The following is a 15,600-nucleotide window of genomic DNA, read 5'->3' as shown; positions in this document are numbered from 1 at the left end:
AGTACTCGAATAACACGGGCGTTCCTAAATCTCACAAGCATCTTGCTCTATATACTTTAGCCCGACGCTGGCAACATATTACGGCCGTACAACCTGCTGCCGTTGCCAGTGCGGATACCAGTGTATGTCGTGGGTTATTCGTTAATTAACGGCGCACGGTATAACGCCAAATATCATAACTAACAGTCGGCGCGATTATTATTGCCCGCCGCGAAGCCTAACAATCATGCACATGAATTATAGTCACGCTGCGAGTCACGTGTGGTTTAAAAACGGCGTTCGCTGAATCTGTCCATTTAATTTATGCATTGAATTTTTACATCGATGTTAATTAATAAAAAAATATTTTTTTATTGCAAAGATAAAAAAGACTTCGATACTTTCTTATTTTTATAATAATAAAATCAAAATTAATAGAATTTATTAAATTATTAAATAAAAATTAATTAATAACTTTCATGACTTTAGACGATATTTTTATTTTATTTTAATTTTATTTCAAGCTGTTAAAGTAGCCGAAGTTGAATCGCGCTTGATCATTTCTACGATTCGTTCTTCAATTATCAACATCTAGTGTCATTAAGACGCTGGATATGTAGCACATTTTCTCACCGGGTACAAAATAATCCCCCGCAACAAAGCGAGCCGCGGTAACTACGCGTTTGACGCTTATCAGCGCGCGGGAGGCGCTATCGCGTTATAATTCTCGAGCGAGCGAAGACAGGGAGGCGCGTACGCCGAAATCGAGGAGGTGGATCAGTCTCGAATGTCTGCGTCGTCGAGGACTTTTGTCGGCAGTCGTACGTCAAGCCGCAAGACGTCAGTACGAGTGCAAAGACCTCCTTCCCGCTCGGTTTCCTCCCTCATATCCTCCACGTCGTACTTCCCCCTCAATTCTCTTTCACTCCCGCGATTTAAAGGAAGTCCCTCTCACACGGCGGCGCTCTCTCCCGTCCTGTCGTTCCCGCGCGTAAGACGCGAAGGTGCGAGGTGTGCGCGCAATTACGAGGATGTAATCCACGCCACGACGAAACTTCAATCGTTATAACCGAGTTGTCTGGCAAGCCGCCTCCGCGCCGCGCACCGCTCGAGAAACAGTCCCCGACGAATGCAAACTGCGTACCTACCCACCTAACGCGACGACGACGAGGACGAGAACGATGATGAGCGCGGCGAGACACGTGCCCGAGCGCGTAAACTCGTACGTGTCGCCACTGAATTATGAAACTCCCTTCCTCCGTATCCACGCGCCGTAAATTAATTATTATGCGCCTGCGAATGACTGTATCAATCCGCGTGGCAATTTGGCAAATGAGTTCCGTTGATCGGTCAATCACCGCCATTGGGACCAAGGGTAGTCGCGACATTTAACGTCCGACGAGGTCAATTTTTGCCGATTTTTTATTTTATTAATTTATTTTTTTATCTGGAGTAATTACATTATATTCGCGAAATTAATTTGCTGTATGAAATAAGCATAAGTAATTTTCAGGCTTGCAGTATTCGTGGTTTATACTCGAAGATTGATAGCGTTATTAATTAATGCGACACTAAAAGCAAAAGCGTGAAAATGCAATAAAAAATGTAGGCAGGGCAACATTTTTTTAATTGCGGCGTAGCATTCGCGGACAGAATTATTCCGCCTCGCGAAATGTATCGTAGGGTAAACGTATTCGCAAAGAACACGTTCGTGGAAACTCATTATCGCTCGTTAGCGAGATTCGAACCGCAGGATCATTATTAACCCATATGTATGCGCACAGTTCCATTCAACATAATCAAGCATGTAGTATAATTGAGAAACCACACATTGTTTAGTAATAGTTAATAGTACAGGCGAATAAAACGAGCAATTACGGTCTTAGTGACAAGTCCCGGAAAATACTGCGTCGAAAGTGACGCTCTAAGAAAACAATATATCGACGTGCTTTAACGTTGAATTCTCTGATATATTCATACGTAAAAAGACGATGAAAAATATCGAGCAAAAATTACAAACAATTTTAATTAAGCACTCGCAACATGATACAACGCAACATAATAAACGAGATGCTGGTTAATTTAAGTTTATTTTCATGATAATTAATTTTAAACGAAGCGAGATAAATATCGGATGAACGAGATCCGCAATTCGTCCCGGATTGTTGCGGAGAGTAATAAAAGCACTTATAAAATAAACATGCACGCGGTGTTTTCGCAAGGGCCGATGGAGTTATCGTGCGACTGAATCGGTGCGTTTCCGTTGCGTTAGAATTACCGCGGGCGACTTTGAAGAAGCGACGGGAAATTTCAAGAAAGACGACGCGCCAGCCGCGCGACGTCTCTACATACGTATATGTACATGTAAATTTTATCAGACACGCAGTCAGAATTATAAGCGACGCGCGAGGAGGGGAGGTGCTGCCGTATTCGGCAACGAGGAAATATAGTTACGAGAGGCGAGACGGCATCCTTTGCAGACGGCGACGGTCGTGTTTTAACTGCTGATATATATACATATATACGGGGAATGAGCAAGAAAGTACCACGCTGATCTTGAGATAAAAGGAAAGCTTTTGCGAAGGAAACATTTATCTGCTTACAAGACCATTTATCTCCCGGCGATCGTCGGGCTAAATTTTAAAATCCGATTTCCAAGGAAAGCCTTTGACATGAATTTTTTAAATATACGATATAATTAATAATGTAGCTACTTCATTAATGTACTTTACATCGACAATTTTTTAAATCATTTCCTGGTTTCGAGATCTGTGTGTCGTCTTTGTTTTCTGTCGGATTTGTCGAGAAATGTTCCGGTGAAATCACCAGTCTGATTGCTCGCGGCGAATCGTGTCCGTCTCGGAAGGCAAAGAGTAACGCGAAATAGACGGGAATACGACGACGAGATGAGAAACGAGGCAGAAGAAACGAGATACACGCCGATAGATAGACAATAATAAAAATCGTGGGGTTTAACCAGCCGGAAGGTAGATCCGCTTGCGAAATAAGATCAGCATCGGTAATTCACCAAAATGGTTTCACGTTGGTCTAAGAATCCGTTTCCGGAATATTTCTTTTTATCCTCCCCGCGCACCCTTGTTCCCCTTTTTACGCGGCTTAGTTTTATTTTACTTCATTCTTCCCGTGAAAAATCCTCGAACGATTGGCCTGGGCATTCAACGGTGTTGCTCGCCGAGCGTTCGTTATTTAGCTTAGCACCTCGTAAAGTAGAAACGACAAGGGAGATCGGAGAGCACGGCACCTGCCGCCGTCTCAGCAGCCATCGCTGCGTTACGCTCCGCGCGCTATTTAAGATTACAGCTTTCCGCCTCGCGAAAAGAGGGAAATTCCGGGTGGCATGGGCGGCGCCCGGGCGAATTCAATCCGAAATGTCGGAAAATTAGATCTCGACTTCCAGCGTCTCGTACCGTATCACCCCGCCGGCAAGAGGCCGGATGAGGTGTTACTTTAAAGCAGCCAGACAACCGCGGTCGACTCCGGTCTCCCGTAAGACAACGCAAATGTTATCCGAGGGGCCGGGCCGGGGAGAGGGCGCGTTAACTAAAGTGCCTCGTTAAGCGTCTTTCGCGCCGCGAGAAAAATCTCTGCGGCCCCGCGCGCTCGTAAAGCTCGTAATTTTTACGCGACTAATTACCGTCTAACTGCGCGATGTCGTGCATTTAAAGAGAGGCGTGCGAATTTTGAAAACCCGGTCGTTGCCACGTCGTTGTTTAACTTGAATGAATTTGTGCCATCGTAAAAGAGAAAGAGAGAGAGAGAGAGAGAGAGAAAGAGAAAAAAAAAAGTCAAGATCCTTATTCGATAATTACCCCTTCGTGATTTTTCAGCAGCCGCGCGTTACGTAAAATTCGACGGGAGACAGAGCGGGAGGCGGCGTGATCTTCGCGTTCTTATCGACGATTACTACGCCGGCCGCGTTTGTAAAAGCCGTTAAACGCGACTTAATATTCTAATCACTTTCTGATAAGGCTACGTACGCGGCTGTAACTCGAAACGGGCCGGCGGGGTTGGGACGAGAAGATTTAAACGCTATTTGAGACGCTGTTCATAAACGGATACCCGAACTGACGAGAAGGGACGGCTTGTTAAGTTTCCGGGCTCGTTAAGTATGCCGCGGGTCTGCCAAGCGTGCGCACGAAGAGCGAAATGCCTTCGATACTTGTACAGATTGCTATGTCGGAGAAAGCTAATACTCGGCGGCGGCTCGACGACGATTAATATCCCCGCGGTTTACTATCGCACGTCACCAACGACGATTACAGACGGTGGAAAGTATCGGTATGTGCAAACAGAGACCCTGCAGCGGTTGTCACTGCCGCCGCCGTTTGAGCGCTTTAAATCTCTCGTCTCCGCTCGGTTCGCGCCCTGTTTCTCTTCTCTTGCTCGGTCTTCTCGCTTTCTCGTTTACATCGCTTGAAGGTATCATCGGAAACGCGAATACGATAATGATACGCGATGTTTATCATGAACAAGCCAGCGAACCAGTAAACTCGGTTATTTAACCCAAGATCGCATTTATCGGCAATATTGCGTTACGTTCATGCCAGATTACGTGGTTTCAAACGTAATCTCGTCCGGCCGGTTCATATTTTTCTCCCGACGGTTTTAACCTCCTTGGCTTCTGAACTTTTGATCTCTCTGCGAAGTATCGGATAATCTTCTTATGTATCGCGATTCGACGGGCAATAATTTTAAGGGAAAGAGGCCGTCTTTGCCTCGCGAAACGAGGGTTTAACGAGACAACGCGTTCTCGAAAGGTACTCCTGATTTCCCATGTTCTAATGTGAATACGATCGAGCGTATTACGCCAATGGATTATGTTAATGATAGTTACCGAACTGAGGCCGGGATGATTAATTGCGTGAGCCAAGTGGGACGCGGTCCGATTGTAACTGAGAAACTATCGATTAACTTCGGGTGCATCTTGGCAGTTTATCGATGCGGGCATCACCGGCAGCGGGTCGCTCGATTAATTGTTTCACTCGCAGTTCGGCGACTTATCGCATTTTCACCGCGATGCAAAAAAGATCGGCGTTATGTTGACACACACAAATTCTATCTCATTTATTTCAATCACGAAAGTATTCGCGAATCAATATTAGAAATAAAAGTGTGACATCGAATTTTTATTAAGAAAAAGCCGATTTCAAATGATTGAAACGATCATAAATAAGTGAAGTTGTAGATTAATATTTTATATATTTTTAGAAAAAGTTTTCATAAGACCTTAATTTGTATCTTGCAATCGAAAAGAAATATCCTTTGACATGTGGAACAGTTTCTCTTTTAGATTATTTTGAAAATAGAAAACGCTAAAGATACGATTCATACTCGCTGGTTATTTTATGAACCAAATCTATATTGGAAAACGGTTATCCCTCGCGAAGTTAAGTTTAGGCAAGAACACGAGAAGTCGCGTTCTCTTAAAGTCGATTGTCGCGGAGCAGCGTAGAATATTTATTTACGCACATTACCATTATTTTACAAGATATATTTTATCGGTAGTATATATCGTGCAAAGTAATATTACGATATGTTACTCCATTGAACTTGATAATATATGCTTTATTAATTAAAAATTGGCGCTGTATAAAGCTCGTCGTATTTTTGTCGGGTAGCTATTTTTTGTATTAAAATTATAATAAATCCAGTGTGATTTATGACGAAAACTTAATGCAATAGGAAAATTATCGTAATTTAGTTTATCCGTGATATAAATTATGCCCAAACGTACTAAATGAAATCTTGGTAATATGTTTAATACATGTAACGTATGCATATAACATTATCAGGCGAAATATGTAATAAAATACACGTATAACGCGAGGGACGGGTTTACCTCGTCGAAATCGTGTGACCTTTCGTCCACTGACAAACCGGTTTCCATGTTTTATCGACCTGGATACAGTCGATAGGGTCGTCCCAATTAGTTATTTCACCGAGTTTGTTGGTTTACCACGGCTAATTTCAAACAAGGATTATATGTATCCAGGCTTACAGCATCGAGGCGAAACACCGAGATCGGTATTGATGGAAAACACAGATGCAATATTAAAAAATGCGTATATAACTTCTTGCCCAACTGAAGCTTTTAACTTAGTTATTTCTACAGAGATTTAAAATAGTTGACACATAAGGAGTCATAAAGAAATAAGATCTTTTAGCGAGCTACTGTTAAATTTTTTAAGTAAATTCGAATCTTTCACAATTACTGGCAAACGTGTGCTCATCTAGTCGTTCTTTTCAGAAAATTCTAAGGAAGTCGCTTTAGTCATTTCAGTTAGACGAGCGAAGGAGAAGCGTAACTACCGAAAATGCTCGAAGCGGCGAATAGACCGCCGTTTCCGCGCCTAAGTAAATTCCACGCGTTCCTTCCGCGGCTTCGTGCATTTCTAAAACGGCGCCGAACTGCTATTAGAAGCGTTCCCTCTCGGGAACTTCCTAACGATACTTCTGCCACCGCGACGTCGTTGCTCTCGCGTGCCCGCGATCGCGAAACTTGCGGCTCGTTAGATTTACCCGCTGGTCGGTAGTAAGTTCGCGACGGGCGTTAAGACCCGGCGAGAAACACCCGAAATGAACGTCCCGATTCGAACGGACGACAGAAAGTTTGCGGTTTGAAACCCATTGGAAAAAGATAAAAAAAACTTGAGTTGGTTAATTTAACGCAACACATCGGCAGTAAGCCACAGATAAATGGTATAACACGTTGAATAATGTGAAACGGAAACGGTTGTCATCACTGCAAAATCCAATAAATATACGATTTGCAAGAGGAAACGGATTACTTACTTAATCAGAGACAAGGAGAGTATCGATTTCCGCGCTTATCTTAAATTTATGAAAATCTTCACGCAAATTGATAATCCTGTAAGCATATCTGGCAGCGATATTTTTAAATGCAGTATATACCTGACTCTTCATGGGATCCGTATTGATTTGACACATATAAAGGCCGCCGTCCTCTTTCTGAACACCCTTGATGTGGAGGTTCCATATAGAGTGGTCGCTATGGGACACGGACACCCTTTGATTGTGCGTGATCACGTGGTCGTGTATCGCCTGGATCGCCTTCGTGTCGGCCTTTACCCAGCCGACCTGGAACATCAATCGGCGAATCGGGGCCTTAATAGGCGAGAGAAACGCAGGGCGAAGGGAAAAAGGGCGGGCGGGTGGTGAACGGAAGCCGATGCCGGAAATCGCGGTGACGGCGTCGCGGATTTCGCCGAAGACGCCGCAATTTCCTCACAGGCATCCGACTGCGGAATACAAACAGATGTGGAGGGATGTCTGTCCCCGAGGTGTGCATGCATGCATGCACACGTATGTACGCATTCACTCACACACGCGCGCGCGTACACACATGAGTCGAGCGCGCCACGGATCGACACGCGTGATTCCTTTTGGCCAAACTTTCAGGCGGTATTTGCATTTTCCTTAGAATATTCCGAATCCCAGTGAGGAGTACCCGCGATTTCACGCAAACGAGCGTACGTACACGCGCCCCATGAATTACGCATCCGCTTTAATCACTGATAACAAATGAAGGGAGGCAAGATGCGGAGGCAGTTTCGCTGTTTTGCTATTATTTTTGTCCGTGTACGCGCGATATCGTTGCACGTTCGTTAGCCACGATTGAGGGCGGGTGCTCGGCACACCTCTCGAGATAATGATAAAAACTTCCCGTTTTCCCTTTATGAGAGATTCATTGATTTTAATTACAATTATCAAAGATTGCTCAGCAGATATCTCGGTTGCTTGATTTAGAATTTCAATCGTTTAAAGAAGCATCGATAAAATGGGGTCGCTCGCGATCGTTCTTCTCCGATTTGACTTTCAGATTCGCTTCGGAGAAGTGCATTATAAATTGAGAGACTTCGGCTGCGTCCGGCGACGACAGATTTCTAGCGCGGCGCGCGATTGTGCCGCGCATAAATTTAATTATCACGACTCGGCCCGCTTAGGAACCGTTTTAATTTCACCGAGTACGAGGCGTTGACGTTTATTTGCACGTAATCGACGCTTCCGTTGTCCCGCGCGATTAAATTAACGGTAATAATAATTGCGCAATCTGCGACGCGCAGCGTTGATGACCGAAATAAAAATACGGCCGAAACGAATTCGAGAATGGTAATACACATTGCATATTCGGACGCGCTGATGTTTCGCATCTACTTCGCCGCTCGGTAGAGATTCCGATCGATATGAAACGTAATCTCGTATTCCGTTCTACAGTTTACAATTTCGTCGGACGTCAGATATGGATGGCAAGTCCTGGTCCGTACACCTGAGCGTATCCGACCGACTGCGAATAGCACGTTCGCTAGAAGCAACTGGTTATTCTGTAACGCAGTTGCTAGTTACACCGGACTTTGCGGCATAATGCAATTTACAAAAGAGAAGCGATAATGCGCGAAAAAAAAGATCATCCTTCTACACCAATTTTTTTACGGTTTCGGTTTTATGAAAAATTTTGTTGACGCGTCGAAGAGAATCGTGTAATCGATCGTATCATTTTTATAGACACGTGTATCGGAAAAAGTTCTCTACATTTAATCTTTGGGTGTAGAAAAAAATCGAGTCAAAGTGCGCGGAAAAATTCCTCCCGGCTTCTTCCTGCTTTTAAGTGAGGATTGTGTAGATATCAGGATCGACTTTTACGTTCGTGAAAACCGTACAGATAGATTATTCAGAGCGCTAAATGCCTTTTCCCTGTACTTGTCGAGGATTTTTTTTTTCTCCTCTCTCATTTGGAATCTGCTTTTGTTTTATAGAAACGGGAAACTAATTTCCAGAACTGGGAATATCAATTCTTTTTACCTACACCGAGATTCTGATAATGGGGATAGATAAATTCCCGCTGGTACGTTACGGTTCTGATAATGCGATATATCGCCCTACCTTCCTTTTCGCTCGCCTTGCGTTTACCTCGCCGCAGATTTTTGTGGTGGTTATCGGACGGTGTCAACATTATAACGCGGCGTACCTCGAATAAATGTAAAATGTTCGCGACGTGTACCGCGAGAAGTTTAACCTGGTGGGAGATATGACTTTTTAAAGGCGCGTCTCCCCTTTCAGAAGTTAAGTGAGACCCCGAGAAGTTAAGCGGGCGTTACGACATCACAGACACCCTGTCGCTTTTCATGCAACGTACCCTGTAACCTCCTAGATGTTTCACCAGACACGTGAAAGTGGCGTCCCTCCCGAGTGGCACGGTTAGATTGGTGATAGGGCCGGAGAATTCAGGTTGAAAAGCGCCGCCTGGAACGATAAAATACGTACGACGTTCGTGAAAAATACATACGCCATTTGCATACCGCGTACCGCCGGCAATTTTTCGACAGCGACGTCAATTCGCCGTCGTACAGAATGCACTTTATGCGAAAGCGAATAAACGTCAGAAGGTTTGAATGCCGCACGACCCGACGAAACGCGTTTCGTGACTGCAAATTAAACGCGTAGACGTGACATCGAATTAGCGAGAATCTGCAGACATGTGTGCACTTACGCAAACTCTCGGTTATCAGAAACACCGTTGATCGATGCCAAATAATTCTTATATACGTGTATATTCGCTCTTTTTAGCAATTATTTGTAAATTGATAAAAGTTTGTGAGAGAAACAACTGTTGCGCACAATTATCTTCTTTTGCTGAAGCACATTTTTATATTAAGAAAACGGTAATTGGAATTCACACGATAATCACTAGGCCTCGCATGACTGTAACGCGTTGTTGTAAAAATAATTTTTACACGTTTTATTTCTTATCGTAACTAATGTAAACTTAATATTAATTATATTAGAAATAATATAGAATAAAGTTTTATTATTTTCGGATTTTTTTTGGTAAAACAAAATCTGTAAAAATTAGTTTTATCTCGTGAATATGTTGCAGTAATTTCATTTGGTTTTTCCATATAATTTTCAAATTAAATACGTCGCTAATTGAAACGCGAGGAAAAAGAAAAACAATTTTAACGCGGACAGAATCATTTCAGATCCACTTATTTCGTAACAACGTAATTTGTGCGGCGGATACGTACATTTCATTATCCATTATCTTCCTAATGTGAAATTATGCCTGCGGTACACGCAACCGCCATAAATATCGCATCATGCACGATTATAGCCAGCTAGCTCGCCGTTCCGTATGTGCGGAATACATCTCCTTTTACTTTGCCGCATTTTTCACATATTCCCGGATTATTTCGCAGCTGCACGGTGAATAATAGCGCTACACAGACGATAGCGTTCCGATATGACATGGCGGCCGCGTTAAAATAGGACGAAACACGATGCGTAACATATAAATTGCTATGCCAGGCGAGACAGATATCGAAGATGCGCAGAATGCGCGGAGAACGAAGGATGAATGAGTGAAGGTATGTGCTCGCTTGTAAATTAAAAGTTCCCTTAAATTCCGCGCTTTCTATTCTCCCGCACGCGCCGCGCGAGGCAGAAGCGGGGGAGGATTATTCGCGCGAGTGTAAATTCCGCCGTGACGTCAAATGATTTTTACGCCTCGTCAACGGGATGAACGCCGCGCGACAAGTCGCGTCGTGCGAATTGAATTAATCTTGTAATCGGCGGCTGAGTATCGCGTCGAGATGGTTATCCGGTAGTTTACAGAATGATGACGTAAATGTTGATTGAATCGATCACCATGGAGAGATGCGAGTCGACGTCGGGCGGAGGAAGGCGGGGAGGGATGTGCAACCTCCCCCTCGAATGCATTTTCTCGCGCAAATAGATTCAACAGAGAGCAAATACGAAGAACTGACTTTACTATTGTTTTTATATTTTACGATTCTCGCGTAACAGGCTGTTTTGATACTTGAATACGTTCTGTATCTAGAAATATCATATATAGAAAATGTACCGTATCAAATGGGCTTCCAACGAGATGCACGCGCGACCGATAGCACTTTCGTATGAATTTTTGCTAAAAGTATCCGGCAGCAGCGTACAACGGGGTAAACAGGACAATGATACTTCTGTAAAAATTTCTGTCCCAGCTGCTGCACAAACTACTCGAGCTCTTTTTTTTTTTTTTTTTTTTTATTTTGCACTCTACAACACGCGAAATTTTCCCGGACAATTTGACATCATGGAAACGTATCGTGTTGACTTGTTAATTGATCGAATTAAGAGAAGCACTTGAATATTTTCCCCTTTTTTTTTCGTAATAAGTATCAATCAATTGCACCTTCGCTAATGAGGAAAAAAACTTGGCGTAATGTTATTACAGTTTCAACGGCAAGGAAATTCGCGATATTGAGTTACGGTAATCAATTTAACTGTCATCTTTTATTATGATTTTCTTCGTTTCAACGGGCAAAATTATATATAATTACTCGATAGATTTAAATAGAAGGACATTTTCAAAATTAGATCTCTAAAATTCAGCATTTTCGAAATTGTTTTCCTTTTCAAGTTTCCGTATCTGTGTGGACAGCGAGTCATATGAAATTAATTAGAATGCAACAAATGTATGAAGTGAAATAATTTCGTTGTAATTCAAACTATTAATTTTCGATTATCCGATTTCTCATTACCCTGCGCATATAACGATATGTTTGAATGAAACCTGTAGCCGTAATAAAAGATCTTTAATTACATTGACATTCAAAGCCCATTAAAAAGTGACGTATCGAATATGATCACGTGAAATAAACGAAAATGCGGTTTGACATGAAGTGATTTTGATTAATAGTAATTATCATCTGAAGTAAATTATGACTTTGTAATGACTTCTGATCCGAATGTGACAATTGCATCTATAGTTAAAATAATTCAAGCGATAAATGTGACTACAAGAGAATAGAGCGGAGTAATTGTGAATAATTAAGCAGATTAAAGTTAATCTTACGAATAGGAAAATTTTACCAGGAGGATTTGACAGCAAGTAATAAAGAATTTAATACAGGGTTTAGGAAAAGAGACAGAGAAATTTAACATATTTACAAAGAAATAACAGATCCATAAAGTATTAAAACAAAGATTGTGACGATTGTTGAAGCGTGATAACTTTTTCTTGCCCACGGCTATGCGGGTTGAAACGCGACCAGCACTATGTTAAAATACGACTTCAAAATGCATAAACCGCGTTGCAGTCATTTGTTTTGCAGACGTAATGCTCGCAATTAAAGCGCCACATGCACGAAATTTTAATTATTTTCAAGAAAAGAAATTTTCTTGAAAAATATTATAATGGAGAATATTGCATTTAAATTTCATTACGAACTTAATTCTTACGCCAAGCGCAGCGCATGACAATTAAAAGGGTAAGAAAATTAAAAATCTATACCACGTAAATTATAGAGACGTAAAAAAGTTCACGAGTATTAAAGTATTAACAATTTGGAGGTAATATATTGTGCTTTTATTTCAGGAGAGTTAATGCTTGATTTTTTTTTCTTTCTTTCTTTTTTTTTTTTTAATTTTTAATCAAACGTAGATCGAAAGTTAATTTGTGTGCACTACTAGTGGAAAAGCCAGAAAATTTTGTCAATAACCTATCCGCATTTTATTAACGTTAAAAAGTTCCACTGGCATAAATTACTTACCGCGCGTCGTACTCGTCAACATTGCGGCTGAAAGTACACGAGAAGCCACGGTTTTCCATCGAGAAACTTTGTTGGAAATTAACGAGTAGCTTATTATCGAACTTCTCCGTCGGAGAAAATAAGTTGTTATAGATATTAAATATCGTAACGTTCTTCGCCGTGCAGAAATATACATATATATCATCCGCACCCGAATTAATAGCTTTCGCTTTTTGACATACGATCCCTTGGCCGTAACAAGCAGTCTTATTAATCCCAGCGCCGTGAACTCTCTGTCGCTATTTCGAGATAATTCGGGTAATTTTCGCGCTGGGGCTTCCCATTCTTCGAGAGCCGTTTTTCGCGTTAATACCATTACAGTGATAGTCCACTCCAGAAAATGACGAAGCTTCCATTCATTTTTTTTACTCTTTCCCGGAAATTAAATTTCTATATTTTACTCTTTTACACCAATAGAAAGATATTTAATTAAATTACTTTAATTTGTTTAAACATTATTATTTTAATTATGTGATAAGCTTGATAAGAAAAGTAGCTCAAGCACCTCGCTTTGTCTGTGCGTTAATAAATATTTATTAAGTGAATAAAACCACTGCGAATGTTTTTAGCGGCTGTAACGTGTTTGCTATGAAATGCATATTGCGCGAATAGAGATGCATGTTGAACCACGGTAGAAAATAAATGAATTGGCGAGAGAAGGAAAAATAAGCTATCGATTATCGCGGTGATTTGAGCAATTTATCTCATAAACAGCATCGTACCACGCAATTATTTACTCCCTATTGGTCAAGCGTTATTTGACAATAATTTTGCGCATCATTTCATGCACGCGCACATCGCGCGATGCAAAAGCGTATTTGATGAAATTCACGCAATACTAATAATCACCTGGAAGAATATTCATTTATCAATGATTATTAGTTAATGCTTATCAAGCATAATATTTGAACAAACTGCTTCTAATTTCTATGCAGATTCGTGCAGTGTGTGGAAATTTATTGTCTTAATTTGTTTTTGTTACATTTATTTCGTAAATTTCGCCAAACACAACGGATCAATCACAAGATATCGCGTATTTCATGCTCAATATGTAATATTCAGTTTTCCATAAATTAAGACAGTTTATATGTATATTAATTACCGATCAATCTTTTACTCAAATAAAACAATTAGATTATTAGTTTAATTAATAAAATAGTTTCTTAAAGTATTATACATTAAACGTCAATATAATTAAGCACTAAATAAAATTAATATTTTACAAAACTATTTTACGAATATATAGAATGGAATAATTCTGTACTTTCCCGTGTTCTTCGTGCACTAGATATTCATAAAATAAACCTCGCATTAGCTCAATCCACGCATATCGCGTGCGTATAATCGGGTGTTCGAAGCGTTGACTAAACTACTGCCGTAACATATCAATTGAGGTAATATTAACTACACGTTTAACTCGTCGCGTTAGAACGCATTTTGCACATGCTCCTACAGTGTGTTGGTAATGACAGGCTCATTTACGTTACATGTCATATCGCAATTACGGTCAAAAATTAAAATACTAAATTAAAAAAGTAATATCTTTAATAGTATAAGCTTCTTATGTTTCTCTATTCGCTAAAAATGCGTCCAGAATCTAATTACATGTATTATATCATTTAATTAATATTTTGAAATTATACAGAATTGTTGCAAAGCATAAAATATATTTTTTGAGTAAGGATAAAATAAAGTACATACAGGGATAAGGTTTCGCCGGGCAAATCGATGTGTGTAATCGTATATATTTTACGAACAACACATTTAATACCTCGCATGGGGGGAGATCGTATCCTTTTGGTCCTGGCTTCGCTTGTGCGCCTGTAAACGCACTTTCTTCCTTCGCGAGTGGCCAAAGTAAACGGCCAAACAAGCAAACAGACACTCTACAAATCTCGTCGCAGCAACCACCGTCTGCACGTAACTCTGCTCGGCTAAAGAAATATTCGCAAAGACGACTCTCAACGGAAAAGTCGTTCCCCGAGTTCTAGCATTTCATCTTTCTCGTTTTTTATATTTCTAGGCTCCTCTGTATATCTCTTTTTAACTCTGTTTTATTTAATCTCTTTGCCCCCTTCTTTCTCATTCATCTTCTATTGCAGCGCAGCAAACGCATCTATAGTTAATTACTTTTTCTAGTATCAGACGCTGTTATATCAAATATGTATGTTATCTTAATTTATTAGTCAGTCGTTAATAAATTAAAATTTGCTGCATAATAAATGTAGTTAAAATTAAAATTAGGGACTTTAAAATTAAATTGAAATCTAGTTCAAAACTGAATATTTTGTTACTAAATTTTTATTATTAAAAATTTTAAGAATACTAAATTTCTTAAGCTTTTAAATTTTGATGTGGTTTATAAAAAATTATTTACTGTCATTTAATGATCTCTTTATTATTATTTTATCTTTTTTCTCTATAGTTTTATATTTCTTATACGCTTCAATTTATTTCTGAGACTGTTATTTTTCTAACGTTATTGCTGAACTTCCCCTTTTTCGCGTTTATTTTTCCTTTTCTCTTTCTTTTTACGTTTCTCTTTCTCTTTCCATCGTTTTCCCCAGTCTCATTTTTCCAATTGTCTCACAAAAGCGGCTTTGCCTATCGTAACGAGACGTTTGAGGCGAGTTTTGCCACAATTCGACGGTGCATGGTACCGGTAATGCAAAACATAAGCGGAAGAGCTCAGCTGTATCGCGACAAGCGCGGAGCTAAATTCATCAGGACGCATAAATGCGAGAGTTGAGGACAGGATGTATTGTAGGATTTTCACATCTGTCGCATTCCGAAATTATTACAGCGAAAGATCCTTTTGGATGAACATCGACTTGTAAAACATTTCCTCAAAAAATATATCACGGATCTTACGTCCACGAGTTTCAGGTTAATTGATAAAAGTGTGGCGTTTTGCTTGAAATTATAAAATTAATTACATTTATTTCAATGCAATCTCTTCGAGCGAATTCTCTTTCAGGCACGGGAAGAGGGAGAT

At 40.6% G+C, this 15,600-nt stretch overlaps 1 protein-coding gene and 1 long non-coding RNA gene across 4 annotated transcripts in view; one reads left to right on the top strand and one right to left on the bottom strand.

Moving 5' to 3' along the window:
* The window catches only part of LOC139106554 (uncharacterized), a 206,444-nt gene that overhangs the window by 151,090 nt on the left and 39,754 nt on the right, over positions 1-15,600 (top strand). The gene's annotated exons all lie outside the window — the stretch shown is intronic.
* LOC139106551 (lachesin) overlaps positions 1-15,600 on the bottom strand; it is a 64,658-nt gene that overhangs the window by 20,895 nt on the left and 28,163 nt on the right. For both annotated transcript variants that reach the window (XM_070663419.1, XM_070663418.1), the window contains 2 exons: positions 9,155-9,261; positions 6,913-7,098 (listed from right to left, as the gene is read on the bottom strand). In XM_070663419.1, coding sequence (XP_070519520.1) covers positions 6,913-7,098; positions 9,155-9,261 — 293 coding nt within the window. The remainder of the gene's footprint in view (positions 1-6,912; positions 7,099-9,154; positions 9,262-15,600) is intronic.

Source organism: Cardiocondyla obscurior, linkage group LG11 (genome assembly GCF_019399895.1).
Source record: "Cardiocondyla obscurior isolate alpha-2009 linkage group LG11, Cobs3.1, whole genome shotgun sequence".
Taxonomy (NCBI): domain Eukaryota; kingdom Metazoa; phylum Arthropoda; class Insecta; order Hymenoptera; family Formicidae; genus Cardiocondyla; species Cardiocondyla obscurior.
Note: the sequence above shows the minus strand (reverse complement) of the source record. Positions and strands in the feature narration are given on the sequence as shown.